This window comes from Trichosporon asahii (assembly GCF_000293215.1).
Source record: "Trichosporon asahii var. asahii CBS 2479 unplaced genomic scaffold scaffold00003, whole genome shotgun sequence".
Lineage (NCBI taxonomy): Eukaryota > Fungi > Basidiomycota > Tremellomycetes > Trichosporonales > Trichosporonaceae > Trichosporon > Trichosporon asahii.
In genome coordinates this window covers 183,882-205,547 of record NW_014040921.1, presented here as the reverse complement: position 1 = coordinate 205,547, position 21,666 = coordinate 183,882, and the positions used below count along the sequence as shown (strand labels likewise).

Sequence of the window (21,666 nt, the reverse complement as noted above, 5' to 3'; positions counted from 1 at the left end):
GAATTGTGCGTCAGAGGGATTTGTTGGGCATACGACGACGTCGGAGATGAGCGCGGTGAGGTGGGCGGAGTCTATTTTAGATCGGTTACTTGGAGCCGGCGTCCATCGCCATGCTGATCCATGACCCGACCCATGGCCACTTGCGCCCTGCATCTTGCCCGACTTATGAACGAGCAAGGACAATGCTTTACCTTTCAGCATCGCTCATCTCACCACCATGGCACCCGTAGCAGCAACGAGCACGACGGGCTTCTTCCAGGTCCAGCCCGACATCCCAAACCAGTTCATCGAGGACGCTGCGCTGAATCGCGCTGCGCACCTCTTCCTAAGCCAGGAGCTGCGTGAACAGCGTTCGCCCGACCTCATCCGCTTCGCCGATTTCCTCAGGACGCCCGAAGTCTGGTCCTGGGTTGCCAACGCCGAGCACGACCTCCCTTATGTTTCCGGCAACGGCTTCCGCGCCTTCGGCACGCCCAACCCCGACCCGCTCGTGACATCTAACGGATGGAAGCAGCTGCAGGCGGCGGGCATTCGGGAAGGCATCGTTGCCAACGGCTACGAGCACGAGCTCCAGGCCTACGCCCGCGTGCACCAGATGCTGAAGCTGTACCTCTGGAACCCCGCTTCGGCCACTGTCACTTGCCCCTCGGCTATGCAGGACGGAGCCATCTCCGTGCTCCTCCGCGAGCTTCTGCGGAAGGACGTCCCAGGGTACACGGCTGATCAGCTCCCGCTGCGCAAGAAGGTCTTTGAGTCGGCTCTCATGCGGCTCATGAGCCGCGACCCTTCCTACGCCTGGACGAGTGGGCAGTGGATGACAGAACGCGCGGGTGGTTCGGACGTGGCCGGCACGCAGACCGTGGCGACGCATGTCGGCCTGGGCGGCAACGAGGTCGACGGCAACGGACACCCGCTCGGCCCTTGGTCCATCGACGGCTTCAAGTGGTTCAGCTCGGCGACTGACAGCGGCTGCGTCGTTCTCCTGGCCAAGACGGACGACAGCGGGCGCCTGAGCTGCTTCTGGGCCCCGACGCGCTACTACGTCAACGGCGTCGAGCACATGAACGGCATCCGCATCCAGCGCCTCAAGAACAAGCTCGGCACCAAGTCGCTGCCCACCGCCGAGGTCGAGCTCAAGAACATGCGCGGCTGGCTCATCGGCGAAGAGGGTCGCGGCGTCGTGCAGATTGCGACCGTCCTCAACATCACCCGCCTGTACAACGCCGTGTCGGCCATGGGCTCGCTGGGCCGCGCGCTCGGCGTCGCTCGAGCCTTTGCCCGCATCCGCGAGTTCCCCTCTCGCAAGCCGCCCAACAATGTCCTCCGCACCCTGCCCCTGTTCGTCAAGACGCTCGCGGGCGTGACCCTGACGCACCGCGCTGATACGCTTTTCACTGCATTCGTGTCGGCGCTCGTCGGCGCCGGTGACCACCCCGGTGCGCCGTCGGCCCCTCTTGTGCCCAACAACCCCGCGCAGGTGGCCGCGCTAATCCGCATCCTTACGCCGGTCCTCAAGTCTTCGACGGCGAAGCACAGCATCGCCGGCGTGCAGGAGTGCATGGAGTCGCTCGGCGGCGTGGGATACATGGAGAACGTGGAGAACCCCGAGATGAACCTCGCGTGCCAGTTCCGCAACGCAAACGTCCTCGCCATCTGGGAAGGCACGACCGACGTGCTCTCGACCGACACGGTCAAGGTCCTGCACGGACGGGGCGGCAAGGCGACCGTTGCTGCGCTCGACGCGTGGCTCCGCTCGTCTCTTCCCGGCGGTCCCGAGTCAGAGGAGGTCCTCACGGCCTGGTCGCGCATCACGCAGCTGGCCCAGCCCCAGCGTAAGGCCGAGGCGATCGCGCGCGCCCGTCAAATCACCTTCGCGCTCGCGGACATTGTTGCCGCGACGCTCCTCCTCGCCGACGCCGCCAGTGACGGAAACGCACTCGCGCTCGCCATTGCTCAGCGCTTCGTGCGCCGCTCGGCTACCTTCCCCGGTCTGCAGGCGGACGAGGACGACTGGGAGAAGGAGTGCAAGCTCGATGCGGCGATCGCGTTCGAGGGCGAGGCCAACTTGAAGGCTAAGGGCAAGTTGTAAATGCACTCGCAGGAGGATAGTTGTAAAATAATAGCTGGAGCACAGCAGCAGCAATAGCGGAAGAAGTCATGCATGTTTATCAAAGCCAAAGACGTCGGAGATACGCCGGAGCAGCGCCGGAGTGGTTGGTGCGACGACGGCCGACTCGTAACGAGCAAGCCGAGATGGCCGATCGCCGAGTGCGCGATTTAGACTTTTTCGCCGGTACCAGGTCGTAATCTGATAACAGCGCTGGGTACGGGGTGTTGTGCCTTCGCATGGCGTCGGCCGAAGTTTCATAGGACACTATAAAACAGTCGTGCCAAGACTGCTAGTACACCATGTATCCACATCGCATCCGCATCCACACTGCTCGTGCACCATGAAGAACATCGTGATTGTAGGAGGTGAGTTGTTACTCCAAGGGCATGGCGCTGATATCCAGGGAGCTTCGCTGGCCATTCGGCAGCCAACACCCTTGCCAAGAGACTACCTGACGACTACCGCGTCGTGCTCATTGACGCAAACGCATTCGCGACGCATCTCCCCGCCATCGTGCGCGCGCTCGTCGTCCCGGACTCAGAGAAGAAGAATCTGACCGCGGACCTGACAACGGCGACAGTGTTTCCGGCCAATTCGCGGCATGTTGCCGTCCAAGCGCGCGTGGTGGAGTTGAAGGAGAGCAGTGTAGTCCTCGATCGGGAATGGGAAGGAAGCACGGAAGTGTTCTTCGATGTAGGTCCGCGAAAGGAGAGAGTAATGATCATGTCTGATGGCAGAAATGCATCCTGGCGACGGGAGCCTGGCAGGCGTCCCCGATGCGGCCTGGGCTCGGCGCAACGCGGCAAGGATACCTGTCCGAGCTGCGCGAGTCGCAGTCGTCGTTCGGAAAGGCAGAGCGCGTGCTCATTGTCGGTGGCGGAGCGGCTGGTGTCGAGATCGCAGGCGAGCTGTCGACGCACTTCCCGGAAAAGCGGATCACACTCGTGCATTCCCATGACCGACTCCTCGTCACAAAGGGCTGGTACCTTGTCCCCGAGTGGGTGTCGGAGCGTCTTCACACACAACTGGAAGCGCGCGGAGTCATGATTCATCTGAACGAGCGCGTGGCCGAGAAGGGAGGAGCGTACTTCACGTCTGCTGGCGAGGTAGTGGCCGACTATGTCTTTTGGGCTGTCGGCAATAAGCCGAACACCTCGCTGGTGCACCCCGATCACCTCACCTCTACGGGAACAGTGATAGTCGATGACCAGTTCCGCACCCCTCTACCTGGCGTCTATGCCGCTGGAGACGCCTGCAGCACGCCGGGGCGGAAGACGGCAGGACTTGCAAACTGGGAAGGCGCTGCCTGCGCCTCGGCGGTCCTCGCCCACATGTCTGGAAAAGACGCGCGACAGCGAGCAGGCAAGATCAACAATGGCATCCTGATCCCTCTCGGCGACGGTCGACCAACGAGCATCCCAGGCGATGGGATTGGGGCTGGAGCCATCGATCTCGGCTGGTTCGGCATCTGGGGTGCGCCGCAATGGATGCTGCGCTGGTTTGCGAAGGATTATTTTGCGAAACGCGCTTTCGGAGGCATGTTTACGGGACACGAGGACATTGGGTTCGAATAAGAGCCATCTTCACACGTTGGACACGTTGTAGCTCCTATACATAGTTGCAAGAGGGGGAGAGTGGGGTGACATGCATAGAGTGCCCGCGGTCTGCGGAAAGAACAAAGGGCTAGAGGTGGACAAGTGGGGCTCACCTCGGGGCAAGCCTCGGTTACCGCGGTGCGCCACCGGTGCCGCCGCCTAGTCCACAGCTACCCGTGACTAACTCGACACGCATCAAGCCATGTTGATAACGCCCATTCACCGCGTTCGGGGGGAATGAAGAACATTGTCGTCGTAGGCGGTGAGTCACCCACCCTCCTTTGGTTTCCTCGCTGACATCTCAGGTTCCTACGCCGGACATGCAGCTGCGAACGCGCTCGCGGGGTCGCTCTGGCGCGGCGACCGCGTGGTTTTAATTGACGCAAACGACTTTGCCGTCCACGTCCCGCTCGTTCCCCGCTCGCTAGTCACTGGCGAAGTCAGGTCCGCGCCGCTTCGCACCTCCACCGTGTTCAAACCGGGACACCATGTCGTTGTGCGCGCGCGCGTGATTGCGGTTCGCGATGGGGAGGTGGAGCTCGACACCGAGTTTGAGGGCAGCACACGCATCAAGTTTGCCGCGTGCATCCTCGCCCTGGGATCGGCTGGAATCGGCAAGCCGGAGCTTGGAATGAGTTTGGAGACGTATAAGCGGGGGATTGAGGAGGAATCAGAAACAATCCGGGACGCAAAGGAGGTGCTCATCGCTGGCGGAGGTCCGACAGGCGTCACGCTCGCCGCAGAGTTGACACAGGCTTACCCCGACAAGCGGCTCGTGCTCGTCCACTGCCGGCAGTATCTGGCATACAGCCGGAGAGACGGAGAGTCTTACCAGCTGACCGAGGGGCAGAAAGCGATCTCGGAGCAGCTCTTCGGCCCATTATGCGCGCGCGGCGTTTGGATTCACGTCAACGAGCGCGTCAGCCCAGACGGGAAGATGCTCGAGCTCGTCGGGACGCCCGTCACGGCGCATGTTTTGTGGTGCGATGGCCCAAAGGTCGCGGAGCGCACAGACCTTCTCGACCGGAATCTCGTGGGGCCGGACGGCCGCATCGGCGTCGACGAGTACTTCCGCACCAAGATGCCGAACGTCTATGCTGTTGGCGACTGTGCCGACACGGAGGGACGCAACACGATAGCCCAGGCCATGCGGGAAGGAGCAGCGTGCGCGCGGATCCTCCTTGCTCACCTTGGGGGGAAGGGCGCCGAGTACGACCAGATGGAGGACGAGACGTACGTCGTTCCCCTCGGGCCGAAGGGAGGGACATACCCCCGTGCCGTGGACGGCTACGAGGACGGCGCTGGCGCAGGCATTGTCGATTTCGGCTGGCTCGGCACCTGGCCCGCGCCAGATTGGTATCTCACGCGGATGCACCGCGACTACTTTCACTCCTCGTTCCGGGGTCTGTTCAAGGGAGCTGAGAGTGTGTAAGAGTTTCAAGATCAAGAGGTAGTTACATTTTGTACTTATGTGTCTGTCTATATGTCATGGATGTCTGAATGTCTAGTCTAGTTCACGTAAAGGTTCTCGGGAATGCGGAGGCCCTCGTTGATGCCGGCAGCCATGGCGCGGCCGCCGTCGACGGTCAGCATGGCGCCGTCCATGTATCCTCCGGCGCGCGAGCCGAGCATGAGGATGGGACCGACAATCTCGTGCGGGAGACCGGGGCGGCCGACGACAGAGCGGCCAGCAGCCTTGACGGCGCCGTCGCTGACGTCGTAGTTGTGTCCACCCTCCTTGGCGCTGGTTCCCGTCATCTCTGACGGGAAAATGCCGGGGCAGATGGTGTTGACGCGAATCTTGCCGGGAGCGAGGCGGCCGGCGAGGAGGTTGGCAGTGTGGAGCGTTCCAGCCTTGGAGGCAGAGTACGAGACACTTCCGACTGAGCGCTGGAGAATGATACCGGCAATAGAGGCGATGACGACGACAGAGCGAAGAGTCGACTTGAGGAGGAGAGGGATGAAGGCGACAGTGGTGAAGTAGACACCATTGATGTTGATCTGGTTCGTGTAGTTGAAGTCGTCATCGTCGTGGCCTTCCCAGAGCATCTTGGCGACGGCGTCAATGTTGTCGTGGTCCGTCGTCGGGTTCTTGTACTGGCGCATGACGCCGGCGCAGTTCACGAGGACGTCGACGACATCAGTCTGCTTTGCGACAGCGTCGTAGAGCGCCTTGCAGCCCGCCTTGGACGAGACGTCGCCCTGGATACTGGAGCTGTCAGCACGATGCCAAGAAGCCGAGCTGGGTGGATTACCCGATGGAGGGTTGTAGATACTCACGGAACGACGTCAGTCTTGCCGCCAGCGGCCTTGATCTCCTGCACGGCCTTGTCGAGGACCTCCTTGCGACGGCCAGAGATGAAAACCTTGGCACCGTTCTGAGCGTACGCCTGAGCGACGGCTGCGATATCAGCGCTGCGTTCTCCTCATTGTCGCCAGCCGGAGTCTCGGCCCACCAAAACTCACCCTTGCCGAGACCGGTGCCTCCGCCGGTGATGACGACGGTGAGGCCCTCGACGTTGTAGAGGTCGTTGATGTTGAAGGAGACGGGGTCGTTCATTGTGTCGTTTTTGTTCAGTAACGTGTCAGTGGGAGGGAAGTTGACGTCGCAAGAAGTTGTCGAGACCTTTATACGTCGTGGGAGTTGTCTGACCGAGATGCCCGGGATCGGTTACTGTGGACGGCACGGCACAACGCGGCAGAAGCACCCGGCCCGCGCGGCCCGGGTCATACTGCCCAAGATGTGGGCGTTGGTTTAACCGCTCCCATTGGTCATTGCCTCTGTCACCATCACACACACCGTCCATGCATACGGACTCGACGGCCGACACGGAGAGACTAACCGTTCAACAGGCTATCGAGTGCATAGAGCATCGGTGCACGGCGTACAGTTGTGGACTGTACGGTCGGCACTCGCAGGGGATCGAAGTGGTCTCTCGGCTACCCCCTTTCACGAGTACCGCCGTGCGGCGGGCAGCAACAAGAAGGAGGTGCTGGGACCCGACCTCGTTCAAGTGGAGACCTTGGACCGCTACTGCTGGATACTAACCGGGTGGCCCCGCTGTTGCTGACGACAGACAACATTCCTACATTGCGCAGCAACTCGCTGCCGAGATCCCCCACGATCTCGACGTCATCGGTGTCTTGATTCCCACTGGGCGAGCTGCCCGAAGGTATATCAACTGCCTTGCGCAAACAGACAACTGAATCACTGTCGCCACTGCGCCTTCGCTTACCTCTTCACCAGACCAGCAACTACACCATCACCATGGCAACTCTTCCGAAGCGTGTCCTGATCGCTGTAACTTCAGCTCACGCCCCGTTGTACGAAGGGGGCAAGGAGACTGGGCTCTTCATCACGGAGGCCCTGCACCCCTTCAACGTCTTCCGCGCCGCCGGCTTCCAAGTCGACCTAGCGAGCGAGACCGGCAAGTGGTCCCCCGACTGGCTCTCCACCACACCCGAATACCTCTCTCCCGACGAGAAAAAGGAGTACGAGGGCCCGTCCGAGTTCCACCGCGCGCTGAAGGAGATCAAGAAAGCGTCCGACTGCCGCCCGCAAGACTATGGCATCTTCTTCGCATCTGCGGGCCACGCCTCGCTCATCGACTACCCCGACGCTACGGATCTGCAGCACCTCGCCTCGTCAATCTACGCCGACGGCGGCATTGTCGCCGCCGTCTGCCATGGCGGAGCCATCTTCGTCGGCGTCGTGAACCAGCCGGACCTTACGGGCGGGGACGCAATGGGGTCAGGCGGGCAGGGCCAGCCCATCATCGCGGGCAAGAATGTGACGGGCTTCACGACCAAGGGCGAGGAGGAGGAGGGTGTGCTGGGCACGATTCAGAGCTGGAACAGGCCCACGATCGAGAAGATGGCCGCAGACCTCGGCGCAACGTACGTCTCTCCGCCTGGGCCGTGGGACAGCTTCACGGTCACAGACGGACGGATCGTGACGGGCGCCAACCCCGCGAGTGCGACAAAGACGGCAGAGGATGCTGTCAAAGCGTTCGACAAACTCAAGGCCAAGAAGGACTAGGGTGCGGCTGAACGATGGTCGGAAATTCAGTAGGATAATGGTCACGGTTAGAGGTCATGCAGCAAGAATCATTGGATCATGCACTAATGTACAATGCATTGGTACACTAAGAGTACAACGGGGTATACCGGGAGGTGGTATCGGCGGCAGTCGCGGGCGCGTGCACGGCGGCGGCAGGGGCCGGGTGGCGCGGTGCGTGCCGGCGGGTGGCAAGGGCCAAGGTCCGGATCAATGTCTATAGCGACGTGGTGGTCGCTGGTCTATGTTGTGGGAGGCTCAAAAGAGCTCGATCGTGAATACGAGATTACTTGCGCGGAGTCGTCGTCGTGCGCGCGGCAGAGGAGGCCTGGCGCTGCTGCGTGTAGTTGCGCAGGGAGTGGACGAGCTCGGCGAAGATGGGCGTGGGGTGGTTGGCCTGCAGCGAGCGGCGGCGGGGCTGGGCAGCCTGGGTCGTGATGGGAGTGGTCTGAGCGATCATTGTGTCGTGGTTTGTGGTGTTCGCGTTCGTAGAGATGGTCACGATGGAGAGAGTAGTTGTTCTGCTGTTGTCTGATGAGAACCAAGAACAAGAAGCGCTAGCTGTTATATATGCGGTCGGCCCATGGCCGCAACACCTCGCGATACTCGCCGCAATGAGCAGATCCGTCGATTGACGTTCCGGCGATGCCCGATTGCCCAGGGCTTAGTCACGCCACCCACCGCTCACCTCATCCCAGGGAAATCTTCGCCATCCACACCCCTCAAAGCGTGCTGCTTGTCCCATCAGCCAATCACAACTCGTCCATTTGTCACTGCACGGAAGGCACGACCGTGTTCTGGGCATGCCATCGCGCGCGATTCCGGCGCTTATGCCAGCGTATGCGGCCGCCTCTCAATGAAGATCTGCGCCGAACCAATCACAGCAGATGCATTACACACCACTGGACGGCGGCTTGATTCCTGCGAAACCTAACGCAAGGGTTCGTGACTCATCGTTCACTAGGCGAGTCAGGCGCGACTCGGATCACCGGATCTGCGATGTTCCTGCGTTCCTCCTGGTCCTGGAGGCACATGGCACACGATCAGTTTCGATCCCCATGCTCTCGATTACATTGCTCTGCTGCCCATTCGTCAAGGAACCATTCATCACGGTCATCATCACAAGACACAACTGATTTTTTGACACTACTACTTGTCACAACTTGTTATTATAAACCATTTCGAGAGAGGAGAGGAAGAAAGGAGAGTATATGGTCAGACATCCCATGCTCACGCGCCGCATCGGCTGGATCACTTGAAGTTACCAGGGTCGGGGCCAAAGTATCCCTTGGCGGGGATCTCGAGGCGGGTGCATACACCGTCGCAGCTGTCCGCGTCGGCGTTGTTGCCCCACCAGTTGAGCTCGACTTCGGGAATGTTGATGCCGAAGAAGATGACAATGGCGGCAATGGCAATGGCGGCACTCCACGCGGCGGCGAGGACGTAGTTGTACCTGGACCAGAACTCGAGGTAGCGTTTGCGGATGTAGATCCACGACAGCCACGTGAGCCAGACCGAGGGCCAGATGTAGCCAATGTTGTAAGGAGCGCCCGAGAGACCACCGATGGTGATCATGACAGGGTGCAGCTGACGGAGCCAGCGCTGGCGCGGGAACTTCTTCTGCGCAAAGAACGTGAGGACAGGCAGCAGCAGGCCGACGGGGAAGCCGATCAGGAGGTAGCGGTAGTTTCCGTTGTTGCCGAAGAGACGCTTGGGACCGATCGTGCCCCAGAACACGGCGGCGGTGAAGAAGGTGTGCTCTCCCGGGCAGCTGAAGTGGAACGCGGCCTTGGGCGTGCACACGTCACGGAACGACATTTGGAAGTTGAACAGCGACGTGCACACAAAGGTGGAGACGAGGGTGGCGACGACCTGGGCAATGAAGGTGTGGCGGGGGGCAATCTTCGTGTAGTGGGCGAGCTTGAGGTCGGACGAGAAGTAGAGCGCCTGGGCAGTCGTAATGTAGCCGTACATCTTGAAGTAGTTCATGGCAAGAGCCTGACCGGGGACCATAGCTCCACCGATGAACTCAGCAAGCACGTTGAGTGTGACCTGGAGACCGGTGACGGCGGTAATAAGACCAAGGGGGACGACGAAGATGAGAGCCATGATGACACCATAGATGACGACAGCGGGAGTGGTGTTGGTGGGGTAGACACCGACACCGACCATACCGAGGACAAGGGCAAGACAGAGGATGATGAAGTACCACCACTCGGGGACCTCGCGGTACGCCTTCATGAGACGCCAGTGGATGTCCTCGGCGAGGTTCTCCTTGAGCTCGTCCTCCTCCTCGGCCTCAGTCTTGGTGCGGCGGAAGGAGCGGCGGATCGAGCGCCAGAACGACTTGAACGAGTGCGCGAGCTCGTGACGGTGGTAAAGGATCGCGTACGAGATGGCGGCAGTGTAGGCAGCAAAGAACCAGAAGTACGAAACAAGCGAACCGGCACTGAGGTGTGCCTCAGAGTACTGCTGGTACTTGTCGTAGTCGAAGATACCGCGGTCGTCAAGGATGCGGGTGACGTTGAAGTTCTTGCCCGTGTTGTCGCGCACCTTGTTCGTGTTGATCGGGAGGTAGCCAGTGTGCAGCGTGTTGGTCCAGTAGAACGCGGCAGCCATGATCGTGAAGAGGATCATGCCGAGGAACTGGTTGAAGACCGAGAAGAAGGGAATGACGAGGGGCGTCCAGCCGTTGAACATGAGCGTGTTGAAGTCAAAGGTCATGATCGGGTTAACACCGAGACCGTAGATGCCCGAGACCGAGTTGAGCGTCTCGTTCGACTTGTCAATCCACGAGAGCCAGTTGAACTGGCCGAGCGCCATGAAGATGAAGCCCGGGAACCACCAGTAGATGAACATAGAGACAAAGGCGAAGAGGAAGAGCTTCATGCGGCTCCACGAGTACATCTTGCGGAAGGGGCCGGGGACGGCAGTCGAGTCGTCAGAGTGGAACGCCTTGTTGATGGCGAGCGCGGTCAGAGACGAGGGCCACACACAGAACGAGGGGTAGACGATGAAGCGGCGGCAGAGACCGGCGAGTCCGTATCCGACGAAGTTAGAACCGAGCGTGTTCAAGATCTGGTAGCCCCAGTTCTTGGCGTAGGCCTGGTCGAAGAACATGGGCAGAGCCTGGGTCAGGACAATGTAGCCAGTGTAGGGAGTGTTGAACGCGACGGTAGCCATGATGGTGATGAGCATGTGCTCCTTCTTGTTGAACGGGCCAGGGTTGAGCTTGCCGGAAGGCAGCGTCTTCTCGAGCAGCTTGCCAGCGGGCCACGCGAGCAGCTGGGCGACGTTGGAAGTGACGTAGACCGAGGGCATGCGCACGGAGAAGAGCTGGTTGATGAAAGCACCAGCGCCGGCAAAGATGATACCAATCGTCCACACACGGAACGTGAGCGAAGGCATCGTGACATCGTCCCAGTTGTCGACGACGGCACGGACTTCGGCATAAGGAGAGTTCTCAGCCACGAGCAGCGCCTCGAGCTTCATCGTGTAGATCAGGTCCTGGTACAGTTCGGGGTGCTCGCGCACCTCGGGGTTGTCGAGAAGCTCGTTGATGCGGTCAAGCGTGTCCACCGAGAAGTTCTGGTCGTACTGGTGCATCTCGCGAACCTCGCGCATGATCTGGGGTCAGGCGTGGCAATAATGGTGCTGACTCACCTGCATACACCTGTCGAGGGGCATCTCGTTAAGCTTCTCCTCGGCGGCAGCAATGTCATCCGCCGTGGCAGCGAGGTGCGCCGTCGCCTCATGATGCTTCTCGTCCTCATAGGGCGCGGTCACCTCGGTCTGGGGTCAGTCGATGTCACTCCATGAGGGGTTCCCACCTTGGCGAAGGTCTCATCCTTCTCCTTGCCTGTCGGCGGCTGTTTCTCCAGGATGGGTGGTTGGGACATCGTGGCGGACGATGGGAACAAAGCTGCGCAGCCTGCTCGTTCGAGCTGCTTAAGAGCCCTTCCAACAACCCGCCCCGCGGGCCATCCAGAGGCTATCAAGCGGCCGTCAACTGCCCGTCGACCGCCTATCGCGCAACCCTCATCCGTGGCGCGTATCTCGTGACCTATCACAAGCCCAAGATCCGACCCGTAACAGAACCCGCACTTGGTGGCCCGCAGAGATCCAGAACGCCCTGCTATCGAGCTACCCGCGCTAGCGGACTAGCGATACAATGGTGTGGGGCTAGGAGCCACGGTCCTTGTACCTGGGTTCATTGAGGAGATGAGTAGTGGGCCAGATGATCGCACCGCACCGGAATAAGACGAGCTGACCAGTGAGGAGGCGGTTAGATCACGACAGCAACAGGGAAGAGGCATGGAGCTCAGGCATCTTGCTCGAGGATCCGCGTGAACCTCGGTGAGAAGCGCAATCGCAAGGGCACGACACAGGAAATACGGAACAGCGTTTGGTTCTTGGCGCGGGCCAGCATGGGACACGATGGGACGCATCCGGCCTCTTGGGTGCCAACCGCCCTGCAGGAGGTGGAGGAGGCAGGACGTGCAGATAGTAGTCAGACATGACAGGCGGCACGGGCGGCCCGGCCCAGAGAAACCCAGAGGAGGAACGCCAAGGAGCGATGCCGGACGCAACGGCGACCACGGCGACCAAACTTAGGCACCGAGATCTCTGGCCGCCTCACACATCCCACTCCCTAACTTTGCTCCCTGTAATGCGTGATGCGCGTGAGTTATGCGTAATGTTGAGCGATAACGAGCGCGCATCGCCTCGGGTCTGCCTGGCATGTCCGCATGACTGCCTGACATGCTCCCATGGCCGGATAGCGTCGATGGGGGCCCGGATCATATCGTAAGCGACGTGCGGGATGGAGCAACCTGGTCAACCTGGTGAGCAGGCCGAGGTGGGGATGCGGGGATGGGATGCTCTGAGAATAGTCCAGGAGCCGGCCAGCAGAGCCTGGGCCAGGTAGGCCCCACCAACCCAAGCGCGACTGAATGCAATGCTGGCGTTATCAATGCTGCTCCTAAAGGTCCCAAGGTGTTGAGAACCTAAGATCCGTAAGGCATGGTGCCGCTACGCATGGTGCGCAGGGGGGTGAGAAGGGTGAGAAGAGTGGAGACCTCCTTTGGACGGGCTGCCGTGGGTGATGGGCAGACGCGCTATCCGCAGTGCGGCAGTGGAATAACCCCGGTTAGTTTGGACGGTCAGTTGGATGAGGGATCAAGGGAAGAGCGTCGAGGTGGCTGCACGCGGTTCACTCGGCGACTCGGCGGTGAACCGGCCGGGGAAGGGAGCGTGGGTCGCGTTATCGGCGAAATCGCCACATTGTCTACTCAGGTGCCTTAGCGTGAGGAATGGTTCAAGGCGTCTCGGCTGTTTGTTGGGGTGTGGTCCATTCAGAGCCCAACGATAGCACGACACCATGCGGCCGCCTGACGCGATACACCTCCTCTCGCAAGCCACCGATCCACCGAGCCGTGGAAGCCACCGGCCATGTCGCTCAGCCGTACCTGCGTGCCATGCGGTTCAGACGCCACCACGGCAGCCTGGACCTCTGCATTGTTTCTAAAGGTAAGCGCGCGCAGCAGACTCGGCCGCCGATCTTTTATCGCTCGTTTCGAATGTTTCTGGTCTGCAACGTGAACACGCAGATAGCGGGCTGCATGCGATGTTGGTGGATGATGGATATCTTCGAGTGCGGAAATCGGCCGACGAGTAGGCGAAAGGATGTGGTCGAAGGGGCCGAGTTGACCGATAGCGCGATCGAGGAGTGGGGGAAAAGAGTCGTTGACCCATGTGGAGCATGTGGGGCCCGGATCCTCACGTGAGCCCGCCTCCCCCGCCCTTGTTTGGGTTGCAAAGGCTTCCTCTCCTCGGATCCTCGTCCGAGTCCCCCATCGCATGTCCCATCCGGTGTGCCAAGAAAAGGAAGTCTGTCCATGGCCGTCGCTACCGACACCGGCTTGGACATGCAATCATAGTAGATTCGTGATTCCGTAAATCCGCTCTACTCGGCTCCCATCACTACTTTATTCAGGTGGGACGCCGTTGTCCGCATCGACTTTCCGCAAAGGATCCGTGTCGAGCTCAATCTTCGGTCCGAGCCATGTCGCACGTGTCGTGTGGTCACCAGTCGTTCGTCCCGTGTTTGGGTGGATCAGCACACTACAGTCAGCCATCATCACCCAGACAGACCCTCCTCCACTCACCTCAATGGACCCCGATTCTCGACGAGGTAGTTGAAGATGGCTCCGAGTTGCGCCGCGTTGAACATGTTGACTTCGAACATGGGCGTCGGGTGGGGCCCAATCGGCACCTCCCAGAAGCGCTTCACGTGGAGCTCTGGGAACTCGCGCCGGATGGCTGCGTGCAACTTGCGCGCATATTCCTTTTCGTCGAGATTGTTCGGCTTCCAGTAGATGTGCACGTCCCATACCCCCTCGCCGCCGTACAGCTCGCCATACGCAGGCGACATTCCCTCCCGGGGCGGATTCACGTGGATGCTCGATCCGTGCCCGAGCGGATTCGCGACGAGGTCGTCGGAGAGCGCTGTTTGGGGGACTGTAACGCGCGGTTCGCCGTAGCGCGCCCCCGTCGAACGCGCGGCACTCAGCGCACTCGCCTCCTGCGCTGCGAGCGACATGGTGGATGTTGTGAAGACACAGAAGAACGACAATCGAGGTGACTGGACGAGCTGATTAGACGATTGTGTTCTGACGCGGGGCTGACGTCGGTGGTGACGGAGATGGCCGAGTGCTGACTCGATCGCACCATGTGGTTTCCGGCGGATCCGAGGACGCTATTCTGAGTCGTCCAAGCACTTCTTCATATCTCTTGGCTGGAGAGCATTCGCCATCAGCACGTTGATTCGCAGCATCCGACGCGACGTGCAGGCAGGCAGCCTTAGAGATGACGACCGTGCAACGATCGGCTGACGACAGTGCGTGGGTTGAGGTTTGACGGGATCAGAAATCGAGATCTGGAGAAGAGTTGCTCCGTCCATGCTCGCGTCCGAACAGAACCACAGCTCTGCTCGACCCGGTGGATGGATGAGAACATGGGAGTATGTGTATGCTGCATTCAGCGACGAGTGTACGAGCAACCTTCCTCGGCACAGCATTCTAAGACGACTCACTCACGACTGATCCAGCACCGCCGATAAGCGCAGAAATCACCATGCCGATACTGCTGATAACTCTGACCAGCGTCGAGTTGACCGAACCAGATCTTCCATCCAGACATCCCGGGGCGATGAGCTGCACTGCATACCTACGCCCACAGACTCCAGACTATGGGTTCTCGGATGGGATCTGGTAACTGACCTCGAGGCGCGGTGTGTCGATACTCCGCTCACCGCAGGATGTCTCACTTTGCCCGATCCCTCAACTCTTCGCCTCCTCGCCTCTGGGTCAGATCCCACACACCAGATCCAGTTGCGCACCTTCCTCCGATTCCTCGATCGATGGGCCAAGACATTCCCGGCCTTCGTCCATCACCTGCTGTGCTCAGACACAGATCTCGGAGCCCCAGACACTCTCGCCTTCCTCTCCCAGATCTGGTCACGGTGCGCTCTTGACACCGCTCCCACTCTCCCAGTTTGCACTCACCTCCAGGTCTTGCATATAACATGCTCGTCGGATCCTACTGACTTTCCCATCAACTCATTCACCCATGACCAAGCTCTGGCTCTCTCTCCTCCTCGCGACGACGGCGGCGGCCGGCGTCGTCCCCCGCAGCAACTGGGGCAGCAACGACGACAACAAGGATGCCTCGCATGGCAACGACCACTGGAAGGGCAAGGACGGCAAGGACGACAACGGCAAGCACTGGGGCTGGGACAAGGACAAGGGCGGCAAGGGTCATGACCGCGACGGCGACAATGGCCACGACAAGGGCCACGACGGCAAGGACGGCGATAAGGGCCACGGCGGCAAGCCTGGCGGCAAGGACCTCACCGTCGAGGACATCATGAACCACCCCAACGTCCCCGTCGAGGTCACCTACCCCATCGGCCCCAACACCGGCACCGTCAAGGACTTTATCGACTCTGGCAAGATCCCCGTGTGGAACGGCACGCGCGACCTGCTCAACGGCCAGCTGCCCGCCAACCTCGGCGACGCGAGTACTTCCAAGGCGGGTGCGACGGGCCAGTTCGGTCCCGAGCAGGGCACGAACAGCAACGCGGCTGTGTTTCGATACCACGGATCTGTCGTTGCGCGGCAGTACAACCCAGACCTGCAGCTGAATCTCTCCATCGGAGCCGCCGACTACGAGGGCCGCAAGCTCGACCTGACCGCGCAGCCCGATCTGCCCCTGCCCAACCCCGACCGCCAGCTTCGGTGCGAGTACGCGTACGAGCACGTGCTCGGCGGTAACGGCACCACGCCCAAGGGCGCCCTGTGGGCTTTGGAGGGGTATGTCGACCTCGTGGCTGCCGACGTGCGGCAGGGCGGTATCGGGGACTGCGGGATGGGTGCGGCCGTCCAGGCCCTCGCCGCGGGCGGATGGACGCGGTACCTCACGCGCATGTTCCTGAAGCGGTTCGACACGCCGAATGCCGGGGATCGCAACATTGTCGCCGTCTTCAGGCGCGACGGCAAAGTCCAGCCTGTCCTCATCGACGACCAGCTGCCCACGCTCCGCAACGCCAATCCCAACTGCTGGCAGTATCCTGGCTTCCAGCCCGTCAACGACGCGGCGTACCCGGACGTCACGAAGCCGACGCCCATCTTCTTCATGCCCCTGTTCGAGAAGGTGAGTCCCGCGAGCGCAGCGAGCGGCTTGAGAGGCGAGCCGTTCACCCCGACAGTGAGAGCCACGCTAACTCCCCAGGCGTTCGCCAAGTTCCTCGACGCCAACGCCGACTGGAAGTCCGCAACGGGCTACACGGGCTACGCGGGGCTCGAGGGCGTGAACCCGTCCTACGTGCTTGCGGCGATTACGGGCGGCAACCCCAGCTGGGTTTGGCGGCAGCGGCCCGGGTTCGACGGGCCGATCATCGCCGCCATCGCGAGGTGCATGCAGGGCACGGCGCCGTGTGTCGTCTCGACCACCAATGCGCAGCTCGAAGGTCTCGGCACCAAGGACTCCACGGGCGCGCTCTGGCTCGCGCCCAACCAGCAGCCGGCGTACATCCCCGGCGAAACGTCCGGTCTCACGGCGACGGACACGAACGGCGTCACGTTCACGGTCATCGACTTTGACAACCTCAAGGATGGCAAGAGTTCCGTCTTCTCCTGGGTCTCGGGGCACGCTTATGCGTTCGCGTGGACCCGCGGCACGCGCTGGCCCATCCAGGACCTGCTGAGCCCGCGGATCAAGTTTCTCAATCCCTGGGGCGTCAATCCCGAGTCGTGGCCGGGGAGTAACGGCAAGGGACAGTGGGATGACCCCGCCGAGCTTACCAGTAGCTTCCGCACGTTCCTCGAGAGCGTCAGTGGCGTGTTCACTGTGACTGATATGCCTGCGTAGATGGTCGGGTAGATGGACTATGGCAGTGGATCTGATGGACATTTCGTAGTGGGTTATAATGAGTCTGGTATGAACTTTCGTGTGGTACGCTGTACTTTGAGCAAGAGAGACGAGTGACTCGAGCGTGCCGATCACGCGGAAGACTTCGGGGAGTCCACCTCCCCGTCCTCGCTACCATCGTCGTCCTCGCTGTCCCTATCTTCTCGCAGAACACATTTGCCCTTCTCGTCATCCCACCTCATCCACTCCTCCAGCACGTACATCTCCTTAATATCGTAACCCCCATTCGCGTTCGGGACACAACAACCCTCGCTTCTCCTGATCTCTCGACAAGAAGAGTGCACTTCGCTCCTGGCCGACAGCGACGAAGTAGCATCTCATGGGCAGCGGACGGCAATAAGCGACGGGTCGCGACCGAGCTCCGTAGTCGGAGCCAGCTGATAGCTCGAAGGTTAGTCTCCAGCTTCTCTCGGTCGATAATTGACCGAGAATCAGCAGCTCAATCACGTGATGTCATGGAAAGACCAGCCACGGAAGTGCGACAGGACGATTCAGTGAGACAATGGAGTGTGGCTGGAGAAGCATCTGTCAAGGAACGCCTCCATCATCGAAGTGTGGAGCCATGTTTCGAGAAGCAACGGAAGAGAATGATGGAGCGAAAAAGATGGACACGATGGTTGCATGCCTAGGACGCAGTTTTGAGTTGGTGGAGAGGGGGAGGGGATATTTCGCCGATAAGCTTATCTGTGCCCTACCCTGCAGGTCCCGGGTCTTCCGGCGCGTCAGCGGCGTGCGCCGCACTGGTGACTTCCCTGCGGGCGCAGCGAATGGCGATGGACTGGGATGGTCGGAGGCGTTGTCGGGGCATCGGGGGTGATAGTGAGGGTTGAGTGATGTGCATGGTGCTGGCTGTTGGCTGCGGTCGTGGATGGGGATGAAAAGCTTCAAGTCAAGCAACTTGCTGCGGAGGACGTGGAATCTGCGAAATGCGGACGGACCGATGCGGCAATGGACGGCGTCCGCAGCGTGGGGAAGGCAGGAGAGGGAGGAGAGCCCAGGGTCCACCCCGCCGGTGAAGATCTTCACTGCGCCGTACGTAATCACCGGACACTGAGGCATCTCAGGGCGGACACACTCACCCCGCGCGCGCGTCTCGCTCTCCTCGCAGCTGCCCGCCCAGGTACGTCACATACGACTCACTCACTGCTCTGCTCTGCTGGCAGCAAATATATATCTACTCTCTTTCTCCTTCCCTCCAGCACATCCTCCCATCCTCCCTCTTCCCCTTCCTCTCACAACAGCATCCCCTCCCCCTCACGTCCACAATGACCGACGCCACTGCTCCCCCCGCCCGCAAGCGCCGCGGTTCCACCCCCTGGACGGAGGTCCTGGGCATGACCTCGTCCCTCGCAATCACCACCGACCCCAAGAACGAGTCGGCCGTCGAGGACGACAACGAGCCCGAGCCCCCCGCCTTCGACCCCGAGACCCCCCGTGGTATCTCGTCCTACCCTCTCCCCGAGCCCGGATCTGATTTCCCCATCGTTATGGTCGGTGCGGGTAACATCATGTTCGGCTCGGATGAAGGTCCATGGAACCACTCTTTCCGCTTCGAGCACAAGCTCGGCCCCCGCCTCAAGGTCGCCGCCCTCATCGACCCCAACACGGACCGCGCCCGCGCCGTCCTCGCCGACAAGTGCAAATCGTTCGTCGTGTCGGCATACAAGGACTGTCAAGTCTACAAGACGATCGACGAGTACTATGCCGCTCTGCAGGCTGGCAAGCACACCCTTCCGCGCGCCATTGTCGTCGGATGCCCTCCTGCGTACCGCGGAGGTGTCACCAAGGGCACGGACCTCGAGCTTACTCTGATCAAGCTCTTCCCCACTGTTCCCTACTTCATCGAGAAGGTGAGTAGCTCGAAATCCTGCTCCTTTAGCTAACCCCAGCCCGTCGGAACCTGCCCCGTCGACGACGCCAAGCAGGTCGCCCAGTCGCTGCTCAAGAACGGCAACGTTGTCTCTGTGGGCTACATGCTCCGCTACCTCCGCTGCGTTCAGAAGATGAAGCAGATCATTCACGACAATAACCTCACGGTTATGGCGACCAACGCCCGCTACGTAAGTCACCCGCTCGGTGCACGGTGGTTGGAGCGTGTGTGCGCCGCCTCAGCTCGCCCCGATGGTTACAACACCGTGCCTTGTGCTAGTCCAAGAACTCAGCTGACATCAGTCCTGCGCCTACGAGGCCATTGCCAAGCCCGCCTGGTGGAACAAGGCGATCGACATGGGTCCCGTCATTGAGCAGGGCACGCACTTCTGTGACCTGTCCCGCTACTTTGGCGGTGACGTCGACATGGACTCTATCGACGCGCGCGCCGTCGAGTGGTATGAAGCTCCCGGCCAGCTGAGCAAGATCCCCATCGATGAGTCCAAGATCCCTGAGGAGGAGCGTATCCCGCGCCTGACGAGCGCGATCTGGAAGTACACGAACGGCGCGGTCGGCACGTTCCAGCACGCTGTCTCGCTCCAGGGCGACCAGTACTTCTGCGAACTGGAAGTGTGGGCGGACGGATACCTCATGCGCCTGACCGACCCTTACAACAACCCGACGCTCTTTGTCCGCCGCCCCGGCGCCGACGTCGAGGAGCGCCACCACTACACGGACGACGACCCGTTCTTCTCCGAGATTTCCACCTTCATTGATGCGATTGAGGACGGCCCCGAGCCCAACATTCTCTCGAGCTTCGAGGACGCCGCCAAGTCATACGAGCTCACGTGGGCCATCCGTCTCGCGTCCGAGGCGAACAAGGCGCAGAAGCCCGAATGAGCGAAGGCGCCAAAAGCGCCGGGGCGACACAGCATCCGCACTGTTGCCCCGCCGCATCAAGTATAGTAATAGACAAGAACATTTAGCATGTATGAGAAGTGATCCACACTGCCACTACTAACCCACTGATGGAATGCATGCGGGCAGCGCTCACTCCTCTAGTCCTGATACACACTGTCGAAAATGGGATCATACATGCTATCGGCAGGCATGGCTCCGCTACTCTCAATCATCTGCCCCACGCTCATCTCGAGACGGACGAGGCGCTGGTCCATACTGGGCTCCGTGGGTGTCTGGCCAGGAACGAGACCGATGTGCGCCTCAAGGGTGGCGAGGCGGGCCTCGAGCTGGCGCAGATGACGGCGGTCTCGGAGCGAGTCTGGCGAGTCGGAGTCCTGCCGATTGCTGGGCGTAGGCGTGTGAGATGGTGGAGGCGTGTACGGCAAGTTAGAGTGCGAGGGCGGGGGCGTCATTAGGTCTCCGGGCCTCAGTCCATGGGGTAGCGGCGCGACGAGTCCACCCCGCTTGCCTCCAGGCAACGGTGCCGCGAAGGGATCGGACGAAGTGAGCACTTCCATATCGTCGAACCCCGGCGTTGTCGGTCGGAAGCTTTCCTTGTATCCCGGCGCCGTGCTCGTGTTCACGCCCAGGCTCTGCCCAAACTGGGGCGCATAGGGCTGGGGCGCATAGGGCGCATTCTGCGAGTTGTTCCGCGAGTGCGTCTGCGTCGAGGGATGAGCCTGGGGGAAGGGATAGGTGCCTGCTGCAGAGCCAGACCGCGAGACGGCCGTCGAGCAGAGCCCCGGCCCGTAAGCAAAGGGAGAGGGGGAGGGCGCACCGTGCCCGGGGTCCGAGACCGAGGCCGGGTCGTATCCCACCGACGCCGAGCGCGAGTGCGTTGCTGTCTCACTGGCCGAGCGGGAGTGGATGGGACCACGGACAATGTCCCCGATGCGGATCTCGGCGCCATCATATGCGCAGGGAGAGGTGGGCGAGGCGAGCGCAAAGGCGGCGTAGTTGTCGTCTCCCCATCTCCTCTCCTCATCCCACATTCCACCTCGCGCCTCCTTGGCCGTGTACTTCGTCTTCTCCCGGTCCTCTGGCGCCGGCACTGGGACTGGAGCAGGAGCTGGGTGGGGATTACGCTCCCGACTGATCTCGCGAGCTCGTTGTCCTATATCCCGCGCTAGGTCTCGATCCCGCTCGCTCCGTTCTGAGAGCTCGCCCACGTCCCGTGTCAGAGCGTCCAGACGCGCCTGGTGCGCCTTCAGCGCCCGCTGCAGGCTGCCCATGTGTCCCTCCACCACGCTCAGACGCTGCTCAAGCCGGGGCGAGTGCGGAGGCGAGGCAGAGGGGTCAGGGCGGTGTTCTGTCGTCAGCCCCCGTCCTGATCCCAGTGCTTACTCTTGGTACTCTCGTGCAGCTTTTGCACGAAGCCCCGCGCCGCCGTGCGGTGCGTGCCGTCCTTGATTACTGCGTCTGCGACTCTGAGGGCCGCGACATAGTCTTCCGCGCGGACGGGGAGGGGCACCCCGCCGTGTGCGGCCTGGAGGGCTGGGAGGGGCGAGGAGGGCGAGGCGAGGAGGAGCGGGAGGGGGATGGGGACGGGGGCGAGGGGATTCTTCCGCGGCATGGCGCTCGCCGCC

At 61.2% G+C, this 21,666-nt stretch overlaps 8 protein-coding genes across 8 annotated transcripts; 5 read left to right on the top strand and 3 right to left on the bottom strand.

Annotated features, from left to right (window-relative positions):
• Positions 1-217: 217 nt before the first annotated feature.
• On the top strand, positions 218-2,089 carry A1Q1_00760 (acyl-CoA dehydrogenase; the record flags this gene model as incomplete). Its single annotated transcript, XM_014328454.1, has 1 exon — positions 218-2,089. One exon carries the CDS (start codon positions 218-220, stop codon positions 2,087-2,089), a length of 1,872 nt encoding a protein of 623 aa, XP_014183929.1.
• Positions 2,090-2,450: 361 nt separating this feature from the next.
• A1Q1_00759 (uncharacterized protein) lies at positions 2,451-5,137 on the top strand (the record flags this gene model as incomplete). The annotated part of the gene is made up of 6 exons (XM_014328453.1): positions 2,451-2,475; positions 2,538-2,803; positions 2,848-3,583; positions 3,729-3,843; positions 3,906-3,967; positions 4,032-5,137. 6 exons carry the CDS (start codon positions 2,451-2,453, stop codon positions 5,135-5,137), a joined length of 2,310 nt encoding a protein of 769 aa, XP_014183928.1.
• A 77-nt stretch (positions 5,138-5,214) lies between these two features.
• Positions 5,215-6,265, bottom strand: A1Q1_00758 (short chain dehydrogenase/reductase; the record flags this gene model as incomplete). Its single annotated transcript, XM_014328452.1, has 3 exons — positions 5,215-5,914; positions 5,986-6,106; positions 6,172-6,265. The coding sequence occupies 3 exons, from the start codon at positions 6,263-6,265 to the stop codon at positions 5,215-5,217; spliced, it is 915 nt and encodes a 304-aa protein (XP_014183927.1).
• A 708-nt stretch (positions 6,266-6,973) lies between these two features.
• Positions 6,974-7,744, top strand: A1Q1_00757 (chaperone protein HSP31; the record flags this gene model as incomplete). Its single annotated transcript, XM_014328451.1, has 1 exon — positions 6,974-7,744. The coding sequence occupies one exon, from the start codon at positions 6,974-6,976 to the stop codon at positions 7,742-7,744; it is 771 nt and encodes a 256-aa protein (XP_014183926.1).
• Positions 7,745-9,013: 1,269 nt separating this feature from the next.
• On the bottom strand, positions 9,014-11,661 carry A1Q1_00756 (uncharacterized protein; the record flags this gene model as incomplete). The annotated part of the gene is made up of 3 exons (XM_014328450.1): positions 9,014-11,377; positions 11,426-11,548; positions 11,593-11,661. The coding sequence occupies 3 exons, from the start codon at positions 11,659-11,661 to the stop codon at positions 9,014-9,016; spliced, it is 2,556 nt and encodes an 851-aa protein (XP_014183925.1).
• A 2,088-nt stretch (positions 11,662-13,749) lies between these two features.
• On the bottom strand, positions 13,750-14,363 carry A1Q1_00755 (uncharacterized protein; the record flags this gene model as incomplete). Its single annotated transcript, XM_014328449.1, has 2 exons — positions 13,750-13,885; positions 13,930-14,363. 2 exons carry the CDS (start codon positions 14,361-14,363, stop codon positions 13,750-13,752), a joined length of 570 nt encoding a protein of 189 aa, XP_014183924.1.
• Positions 14,364-15,688: 1,325 nt separating this feature from the next.
• A1Q1_00754 (uncharacterized protein) lies at positions 15,689-17,191 on the top strand (the record flags this gene model as incomplete). The annotated part of the gene is made up of 1 exon (XM_014328448.1): positions 15,689-17,191. The coding sequence occupies one exon, from the start codon at positions 15,689-15,691 to the stop codon at positions 17,189-17,191; it is 1,503 nt and encodes a 500-aa protein (XP_014183923.1).
• Positions 17,192-18,516: 1,325 nt separating this feature from the next.
• On the top strand, positions 18,517-20,020 carry A1Q1_00753 (uncharacterized protein; the record flags this gene model as incomplete). Its single annotated transcript, XM_014328447.1, has 3 exons — positions 18,517-19,101; positions 19,177-19,311; positions 19,424-20,020. 3 exons carry the CDS (start codon positions 18,517-18,519, stop codon positions 20,018-20,020), a joined length of 1,317 nt encoding a protein of 438 aa, XP_014183922.1.
• Positions 20,021-21,666: the final 1,646 nt, after the last annotated feature.